Source organism: Taudactylus pleione, unplaced genomic scaffold (genome assembly GCF_031769625.1).
Source record: "Taudactylus pleione unplaced genomic scaffold, aTauple2 ptg000109l, whole genome shotgun sequence".
Classification (NCBI taxonomy): Eukaryota; Metazoa; Chordata; class Amphibia; order Anura; family Myobatrachidae; genus Taudactylus; species Taudactylus pleione.
The window spans coordinates 10,852,184-10,863,126 of NW_028284511.1; the positions used below are offsets into that span (position 1 = coordinate 10,852,184).

General features: G+C 44.1%; 1 protein-coding gene across 1 annotated transcript; it reads right to left on the bottom strand.

Annotated features, from left to right (window-relative positions):
- Window positions 1–8,926: 8,926 nt before the first annotated feature.
- On the bottom strand, window positions 8,927–9,982 carry LOC148525264 (4-galactosyl-N-acetylglucosaminide 3-alpha-L-fucosyltransferase FUT5-like). Its single transcript, XM_088471062.1, has one exon. The coding sequence runs from the start codon at window positions 9,980–9,982 to the stop codon at window positions 8,927–8,929; it is 1,056 nt and encodes a 351-aa protein (XP_088327188.1).
- Between the last annotated feature and the right edge of the window lie 961 nt (window positions 9,983–10,943).

Sequence of the window (10,943 nt, forward strand, 5' to 3'; positions counted from 1 at the left end):
TTGGTTCCCCCCATAAAATGGGTGGTATAACCCTTAGCAGGTTTCACATAGACAGTAGCACTGATTTTAATGTAGACAGTCAATGTTCACATTAATATAAGCAATGAAGTGTTTTACAATTGCCAGCTTAGACGCTTTCATGGACTGGGGAACTTGGAATTGTGTACCTGAACTGGGTTGTATGACAGAGACACCTGAACCAATGGGTGGTTGGAAACTGGATGGTTTAATATAATTTCTACTCATACAGGAATAGAAGAGACTGTAATATATGATGTTATAATATAGTCCTCTGTGTAGAGATAACGTAACTGGAAGATACTGATTAAAACTGTAGAACAAAAAGTCTCTGAATAGTCACTGGAATTGAAAAGGATCTGTAGGAAGAAACTGTGGACTTGGAGCTGAATGAACTAGAAGAAAAGTAGTTAGACTTCAGACTGGAGCAATGAAGATGAATTAAACTTAGACTCCGAGCTGGAGTAACATGGAATGAACTCATAATTTGGAGTCGGCTCCAGACTGGAGCAATATGGAATGAACTTGAAACTTGGAGTTGGCTCCGGACTGGAGCAAAGTGGAATGGGTAACTTGGAACTTGGAAATTGTACCTGACTCCGGACTGGAGTAGAGTGGAACTTGGAACTTGGAACCAGAAGTTTGGAACGTGGATCTGACTCCGGACTGGAGTAGAGCGGAACTTGGAACTTGGAATATGTTGACTTCATGTATGTTGGCAGTCAGAATTTTGATGCATGATCTTAGGGAGCAAGTAGGTTTCAAGTTAGGCTAAAATATGAACGTTGACATCCTGACTGTCAACAGCCAAAGTATAGGCATATTGAACAGGTCAACATTTTGTCAGTGAAAACACTGTGAATGTCAACAAGTGAAATGTTTACAGTGTGAACATGTTGACATTCTGGATGTTGACATTCTGAACCTATCAACACAATGAATGTTGACATTACATACTACTCCCATCATTTTTGCATACAGGTGGAGAACAGCACATATTCACTTACTTTAGTTTCACATTTTAAAAACATATTTTCTCTTTGTTCAAACTTAGGATTTTAAAAATAGTCAAAAAAATAATACACAAGTGACACTGCCATACATAGGTGACTGTTGGTGTCTTCTACAAAATGTAGCTCTTTCTGTGAACAGGAGATTATAGGTATGAGGTATATAGACTTCGAACTACAATTCTCTGCACAAGATTACTCAGGTAAAAGTCAACAGTACAATATAATGAATGCAGGTATTTTTATGACAATCAATCAAACATCTTATCCATTAACATGTAGTTCTAACATTGCAGGTGCACAAACCTGACATTTGTAAATTAGATTTTTATTTTTGTATCATTTGGATGCAAATGATGAGCCAACAGCAGAGCAAACAAATACAGTACCTACCTGAGGCTACTGAAGAGGATAATCCAGACACCTACATTCAGTCTCATGAGCAGAGAGCTTGACCTTCAGAAATTCACTAGAAAAATAGCATTTAAGAAATACTTCCATAAGACAACCCATTAACAGAACAAACCTAAAAAGCATTAATACAAACAAATATTCGGAGAATACTACTCTGCGCTCACTTAAAGTATAAGATTTACTTATCTTAAATATGATGTCCTGATCTTGGGACCTCAAATCCTTTTGTAATAGACACTTTGTATAATAGGTGTGGGATATATGTTCCGATGTTGATGAATATGTGGGAACATAAAACATAAAACACAATCTAGTGTAAACGTATAAGAATTCACTTAAGTGCACGTTAATTCACATATAAGGGTGTATATGATCTAACCCAAATTAAAACACATATAATCCATTCAGGTATGTACTCTCCATGTGTCCATAATGAAATGGAAAAAAGGCCCGTTTAAAACAGAAGAGACAAATTTCCAAAAAAATAAAAGATGTTTTAATTGGATATGTCCAGATGATGGAATTCCAAAATGACTTTAAAAATACAACAATGCCTCGCAGCTGATATATCCAAAAAAGGTGAAGGTGGCTTCCTACCAGAATCCAGTGTTTTTTTGTGCGTATAAGAGTGATCTCACGGTGCCATTTCCATAGAAGATTTGGGTGTATTACTGCGGGCAGTGAGACCAAACATTCCACCTCTTTGGTCTGGCAATATTTCTATCCAAATCCGGACAACAACTGTCTTGCCATATGTACCATATGTAAAGGTGAAATAAGTAGGGGTAGGCACGTTAACCACCTAGGAACATCCTCCATTATACGGCACCTGCAGCGCGTTCATAATAAGTTACTGTCAAGTTCAGAAACTTTGGCTAAGACCGTAAGCAGTCCAGGGACACCTAAATCCGTTGTCCTGTTGTATCCAAGCGCCTGCAAACCACACCGTCAACTCCCTCCTCGTCAATTTCCTCCTTAGTCATGATCGGAAGTAGTCCTGCAGGCCATGTCACTGGCATGACTGACTCTCCTATCCCGGATTCCTCCGGAGGATCCTGCATTGCTACGCCTCCTGCTGCCGCTGCTGCTGTTGCTGCTGCTGGGAGTCGTTCATCATCCCAGAGAGGAAGTAGGAACACCACTACTTTTACTAAACAATTGACCCTTCAACAGTCCTTAGCGAGGAGGATGAAGTACGACAGCAGTCATCCTGAAGCAAAACGTATAACTGAGGCCTTGACTGCTATGTTGGTGTTAGACGTGCGTCCGGTATCCGCCATTAGTGCAGTGGGATTTAGACAATTGATGGAGGTAGTGTGTCCCCGGTTCCAAATCCCGTCTAGATTCCTCTTCACTAGGCAGGCGATACCGAGACTGTACAGAAACGTCAGAAAAAGTGTCCTCAGTGTCCTGAAAAATGCCGTTGTACCCAATGTCCACTTAACCACGGACATGTGGACAAGTGGAATAGGGCAGACTAAGGACTATATGACTGTGACAGCCCACTGGGTAGATGTATCACCTTACACAGCAACAGCAGCAGCGTCACCAGTCGCAGCATCTCAGAAACGCCAGCTTGTTCCAAGGCAGGCTACGCTGTGTATCACCGGTTTCAGTAAGAGGCACACCGCCGACAACCTCTTAGAGAAACTGAGGGAAATCATCGCCCAGTGGCTTACCCCACTTAGACTCTCCTGGGATTTGTGATATCTGACAATGCCACCAATATTGTGCGGGCATTACATCTGGGCAAATTCCAGCACGTCCCATGTTTTGCTCACACAATAAACTTGGTGGTGCAGAATTTTCTGAAAAGCGACAGGGGCATGCAGGAGATGCTTTGGGTGGCCCGAAAAATTTCAGGCCACTTTCGCCTTTCAGCGACTGCGTGCCGAAGACTGGAGTGCCAGCAAACACTCTTGAACCTGCCCCGCCATCACCTGAAGCAAGAGGTTGTGACGCGGTGGAACTCAACCCTCTATATGCTTCAGAGGATGGAGGAGCAGCAAAAGGCCATTCAAGCCTATACATCCACCTATGACATAGGCAAAGGAGGGGGTATGCACCTGACTCAAGCGCAGTGGAGAATGATTTCTGTGTTGTGCAAGGTTCTCCAGCCCTTCGAACTTGCCACACGTGAAGTCAGTTCAGACACTGCCAGCTTGAGTCAGGTCATTCCCCTCATCAGGCTTTTGCAGAAGCAGCTGGAGAAAGTGAAGGAGGAGCTAAGACGGAGTGATTTCGCTCCGCATGTGGGACTTGTGGATGAAGCCCTTCATTCGCTTTGCCAGGATTCCAGGGTGGTCAATCTGTTGAAATCAGACCACTACATTTTGGCCACCGTGCTCGATCCTAGGTTTAAAGCCTATGTGGTGTCTCTCTTTCAGGTCGACACAAGCCTGCAGAGGTGCAAAGACCAGCTGGTGAACACACTGTCAGCTGAAGCGGAACATGACATGTCAACAGCTCCTTCTTCATTTTCTCCAGCAACTGGGGCTGCCAGGAAAAAACTTAGGTATCTAAGCAACCCGCTGGCGGTGATGCAGGGCAGGCAGGACCAAGTTTGGACATCTGGTCCGGACTGAAGGACCTGGCAACAATTTCTGACATGTCTACTGTCACTGCATATGATACTGTCACCATTGACAGAATGGTGGAGGATTACATCGGTGACAGCATCCAAGTAGGCATGTCAGACAGTCCATACCTGTACTGGCAGGAAAAAGAGGCAATTTGGAGGCCCCTGTACAAACTGGCTCTATTTTACCTGAGTTGCCCCCCTCCAGTGTGTACTCCGAAAGAGTGTTTAGTGCAGCCGGGAACCTTGTCAGCGAAAGGCGTAGGAGGTTGCTTCCACAGAATGTGGAGAAGATGATGTTCATCAAAATGAATTATCAGCTCTTCCAGGGAGACCAGCCTCCAGAACGTACAGAGGGACCTGTGGTGGTGGATTCAAGTGGGGACGAGTTAATACTTTGTGAGGATGAGGATGTACACACTGAAGAGGGTGAGGAATCGGTGGATGAGGAGGATGAGGATGACATCTTGCCTCCGTAGAGCCAGTTTGTGCAGGGACACATTAATTGCCAGCTTGTTTTGTGGGGGCCCAAACAAACCAATCATTTCAGCCACAGTTGTGTGGCAGACCCTGGCGCTGAAATGATTGGTTTGTTAAAGTGTGCATGTCCTGTTTATACAACATAAGGGTGGGTGGGAGGGCCCAAGGACAATTCCATCTTGCACCTCTTTTTTTCTTTGCATTATGTACAGTTTGGGGCCTAGTTTTTCAAACTGCCATCCTGTCTGCCACTGCAGTATCACGCCTAGATGGGTCACGTGTTTGTGCCGCCCACTCGTGTAGCTTAGCATAGTGATCCAGCTACCTCGGTGCAATCTTTTGGACATAAAAACACTATTGTGAGGTGTGAGGTGTTCAGAATAGACTGGAAATGAGTGGAAATTAAGGTTATTGAGGTTAATAATAGCATAGGAGCAGAAAAACCTACAAATTCTGTGATTTTAGCTCTTTTTATGCTTTTTTTCAAAAAAATACAGATCCAAAACACAAAACCCAGAACCCAAAACACGGAAGGGTGGTTTTGGCAAAACCAATCCAGATCCAAAACACGAAGAAAGATCCAGATCCAAAACCAAAACACAAAACACGAAAAGTGGCCGGTGCACACCCCTAGTTCCAATTATAAACATTGCAAGTAACATCGGATTAATGATTGTACTGTTGTGGCTTACGGACGCTTCTTGCCTACCTTACCCTGGATGATCATCCTTTTCGTAGAGTGATGTTGTCATGCATCCGCAATTCATGGTCGTACGAAGCAGATAATTTATGCACTCCCCTAAAATGCCTGGAAACGCTGAAGAACACCTCCGTTTGCAGACCACCACCCCCGTATACACCCACAAACGGTCTTTCCTGTCAATCAACTTTCGCAAGCCACTTCCGTTTCGGAAGCCCTACAACCGACAGTATTTTGCATCGGTAGAGCTCGTATGCACATGCACACAGCTAGCCGTGCGCAGGCGCAGAAAGAAAAACATCGGATGCGTACGTCCGTGCGGCCGCTACGACCGACTCTGAATGAGGTCCTGTATCCCATACTGTATCCAACCCATGCTGTATTCAACACTATATCCAACCTGCACTGTATCCAACCCACAATGTATCCCGCACTGTATCCAACCAACACTGTGGGGCCGATTCAGACCTGGACGCTAAGCCGCGATCGCTCGCTATGGGTGATTGTTGTCCATCTGCACATATGCTTCACAGTGCTCATGTGCAAGCCAGTCACTGCAATCAGGAATTGTGCACTTGCTGTACACAAACTGAGTGCTATTTTGAGAGACAGATAGTGCCATTTGTGGGTGGTATCAGGAGTAGGTGCTTGTGAACGGGGGAGTGGTGTTGTGAATGCAGGAGTGTCAGGACATCTAAATGGCATTTAATGGGCATCCATAATTAGCATGGGAGCATCATTGTACATGTCACTTGGTTGTATTTCAGCCTGCAGCAATCGCAGTGCTTGCGGCGGGGTAGGGTCTACCTCAAGCGCTGCGTGCAGCTCCGATGGCTCTCGATGTTACTGATTAATCAGACACTTCCTGGAGATGATGTGTGCTATGAAAGAAAAGTGGGCGTCTTTACACCAGCGTGCGGTCACTCTGCCATCACTCTCTAAGACATAGAGGGCGTCTTACGCCAGACACTGCGATCACTGAATTTGCATACCCGGCCCATTTTGGATCTGAGCGACCGCGGCTTAGCATCCAGGTCTGAATCAACCCCTGTATCTGACCTGCACTATAAACTGCACTGTATCAGATATGCACTGCAACTGAATCACACTGTACCCCGCACTGTATCCGACCTGCACTGTATCCAACCCACACTGTTTCCCGCACTATATCAGACCTGCACTGTATCCCACACTGTATCCAACCTGTACTGTATCCAGCCCACACTGTATACTGCACTGTATCAGGCCTGCACTGTATCCAACCAATTCTGTATCCCGCACTATATCAGACCAGCACTATATCATGCACTGTATATGACCTGCATTGTATCTGACCCGCACTATATCCAACCTGTACTGTATCCAACCCACACTGTATCTGACCTGCACTGTATCCAACCCGCACTGTACCCTGCACTGTGTCTGATCTGCACTGTTTCTGACCCACAGGTATGGAATGCTGTTTTATGGTTGGGGAGATTTTGGGGAACTGCTCAACAAAAAGGCTGATTGATCGGGGCATCACATGAGCACAGTACCTCCAGGAGGGAAATACAGATTGGGCACTGAAACTCCAGGTCTAAACTGCAAAGGAGATACAGATCCAAAACCAAAACCAAAACACAGGGGTCGACGCACATCCCATATATATATATCTATATATATATATCTATAGATATATATATATTTATAATATGTCATGTGGGAAGGGACATAGGCCCTGATTCAGAGCCGGACACTCTGACAGAGTGCTCGCTCTGAATCAGGGCCGTCCTTCCTAATTTTAGAGCGGCCTCCTGGCTGCTCGCATAGCTGTGGGTGACCACCCATAGCTATGGCGAGCGGCCAAAAAAATGGTCACGATGGTCAAGACCATCGCGACCATCGGGCTTGCGACGAGACCCTTGTGGTAGGGTCTCTTTGCCGCAAGCCCTGTAGTGCTTTCGGCTCTATCAGAGCCGAGAGCACTCCCACTGACATTACTTGTGATGTCAGTGGGGCCGCCCCCAGACGATAGGCGTTCCCATGGGAACGCCTCCATCTGGGCAGCAATGCCCCCAGCATGCCCACCAAAGGGGGCATGCTGTCACTCACCATCGACAGCACACCCCCTTTGGTGCGAGACCCTTAACAACAGCTTGGCCGTCGTTATTCGGGTCTCGCGCATGCGCACGACGGAGCCGCCTCCGTCGTGCGCATGCGCACTTGGCCACCATCGACCCACTTGCGAGTGCTCAGCGCTCGCGAGCGGGTCTGAATTAGGCCCTGAGTGCACCCCATGATTAATCTGCAGCAGGCCCATCTTTTGTCACTATAAAAAACATTCTGTTTCACCGAAAACTTTTCATAAAATCACTAGTAAAATATATTGACAGTATTAAATCCAAGATCACAGCTGTTCACAAGTTTTGGAAAAGTAATTTACTCATTTGGCACATCATTTGTTTTAAATTAATAAGTTATGTATTTAAATATTTTAAACATTTAATCATTGCTTAATGACGACTATTTTTTTCTTGTTCATTGAAGATAGGATTACAGCTACAAAGGCAGGCACTAGAAAATGTAATTAGAAAATTATTCGTAATGAAATAGAGGCAGGGGCATATTTATAATAAGTGCAGGGTGTGCGGTGCACACGGGCCCCTGGGTCCAGGGAGGCACGCACCGCACACCTTGCAACCATATTATACTTACCTCTCCGGAGTCCCATGTTGGCGCCAGTGTCAGCGCTATAAAAACACCTGGAAAATGGCAGCCACGGCCATTTTCCTGTTGTTTTGCACATGTGCAGTACAGGTAAAATGGCCACTGCTGCCATTTTCCTAGTGACCTGCTCTGCGCTCAGTGCACTGCTGGCCACCGGACTGAAAGGAGGGGCCCATGACAGAGACTGCACATGGGCCCCCTCCTCTCGTGAAAAGCACCTGAATAGAGGCTATAAATAAATTTGGATTTTCTTTTTCAGTTTGTTTTTAGTTATATAAAAATCATTACAGTAAAGCTTTGAGTGGCATGATTACAATCCACATCTTGTAATAAATTCACCCAGATTTGCATGGATGGACCCCCTCCTCACAATCCCCCCTCTCCCCCGCTAAGCTAACACTTACCTGCACGCTTCTGCACCCAGGGATCGGTGTCCGACTACTTCTCTCCGTGACCCCAGTCAGCTGATCAGTGCTGTAAACTGAGATGCTGACTGGGAGTTTCACATCATCAGCTGACTGGGGTCACAGGAGCCAGACACTGATCCCTGACTACAGCAGCTTGCAGATAAGTTTTATTTTATTATTTTCTTTTTTAACTTTTTATTTTATTTAGTGATCAGCCTGTGGTCTATTTAGATACACATGGCTGATCACAGGTGCCAGCTCTGAGCTCTGTTCTGGCTGTTAAAGCAGAGGTGGAGTAGGGGAAACAGAAGGGAAGCCATAATAATGCCATCTGAAGATAGTGTTATTATCACAGGACTCCCTCCACTATTTTTTTACAATTTAAGTTTGGTCAATTTTGGCAGATCACATTATCAATTACAAGTATGGGACATACGATTAGCTTACTAAACAAATTGCAAATTTATGGGCTTGGAAGAGAATTTTGTAAATTCTCCTCCGAATGCCCTTTCCCACATTTAATTGATACTAAAATAATGTGAAACGGGTGTGTAAACACTTGTTTTCGCATTATTTTAGTAAAAATAATATAGATAAATATGCCCTTAACTCATTTGTACCAGTCTCCAAGTTGTGCAATAGTCTTATGTTTAGGGGCTTCTTTTATTGCTCTGCATACTCTACAGTAAGAATTCGGCCAACCAGTACCTAAAACAGGATGAAGTCTGGACCTCCAGTGGAAATATTGCTGGTAGGCTTTGTCATCACTGTCTAACTTTAAAATATAGGTAGCCAGCTCCTGGGCTGTGGAAAAGTCATCTACATGAATAAACGAGTCTTTGGGAATGAAACGTTCATAGTTTTCACGAGAGGGGCCCATAACAATTGGTACATTACCAAATGTGAAGGCATTTTTCCATAGTTTCTCAGTAATGTAGTCTTCATGAATTGAGTTCTCAAACACCAGATAAAATTTGTACTTGGAAAGTGTTTGTTGATGTTCAGTTCTGGGTAGAGGTTTATGCTGTCTTCCATATATGTCCACAGATAAAAAATTCTTAAGCTGCTCATAATAGCGCACCCTCCTAGAGTTTGGTTTCCAGTTACTGATAGCCCAGGCCACCAGCTTAGTCTTTGGAGGGATAGTGAAGTTTGCATCTTCTTTATTTTCCTCCAACCAGCCATATGGTGAGAAAATATCAGAGTCAGCCCTGTAGGACATGGTCAGATTGATGAGATTGTCCATAAAGTGTAAGTTTGGACTGTTAGATGGAGACTCCTTGTTAAACCATACCCAGTACTGATTTGGTGGTCTTGGCATCTGGGGAAGTTGTTCTTGAGATTGGCAAACGTTCCTGTGATGGATAACAACCGCATCGGCGGAAGAAAACAATGTTATGTTAACTGTATAGAGGCATCCACTGATACTAAGGAATGATGGACATTTATTAAGGGGAAATTTATAATTAAATGGCCAAGTCCATAACAGGATGATTCGAGTAGGTTCAGCTGGTTCCGGCATAGTTTCCACATATTCAATTCCATCAATTATTGCGGAGCGACCTACATTGTTATAGAGTGTAAACAAAATGGCTGATAGGCACAACTGTGCAATACATATCATAAAACACTTCTTCATAGACACTTTATTCCATGAAACCTCCATTTATTTAAGTAGAAACACTGGAGCAGTATTTCAATTACTGGATGCCCGTCACAATTTTCATCACTGTTGGAAAAACAAATATAGAGAATATGTATATAATAACAACACACTTAGTACCTAAATAAAAAATGCTGTATGTGCTTTTATTTTGAAGACATTTTAATTAATATTATAAGATGGTTTATATGATCCCATATGAAGTAGACACTTTGGTTAAAAAAAATGTGTCGTTAAAACCAAAACTATTATTAGAAAGAGAAAGAGGCCATTCTGAGATGGACACAGCCACGTCCATGTCTGTGACTATTGGCGATCTCCTGTCCGCAACTTTATACAAATGCCAGTACAATTCCCTTCCCTGGTGTACTTCTGTGCATATAAATGTGCAAGGATTGAGATGCCCACTATAAGCGTCTGAAGAGGCTGAAATACTGATTGGCACCATTGGTCACACCATCAAAACTTGCACCAACCCTATAGTAGGTATAGTTTTTTTGTCCGATTATGGCCTCCTGTGTGAGCAGTTGAGCATTTGCACACACCAACAACTTTCACTGACACCGCCGCGACACTACTATAAGAGGGACCGTCTCTGTGCGTGCGCTAAGCAACCTCCCTGTCACCGGCTAGGAACGCCCACTTCATTTTCAGTACAGTTCTCTATGTGTGCATCTGAAATTGCAACTGCAACTCTGTATGGATGCAATTGGGATGCAAGCGTGGGGCGACGGACACATGCGCAATAGCAAAATCTCACTCCACTGCATCTGACATCGGCAGTGCATGCGACTCAGAATGTTTCCATTACATAATTCATAAAGCATTGACAAATCACATTCACTTCATTAAATGCAACAATTTAAAGAAAGCAATTTACCTGAACTATGTTATGTGACAATGTCTGATTTATTGAATTTTGACAAGATGTATGACATTCCATAGATACTCATTAATACTGCTA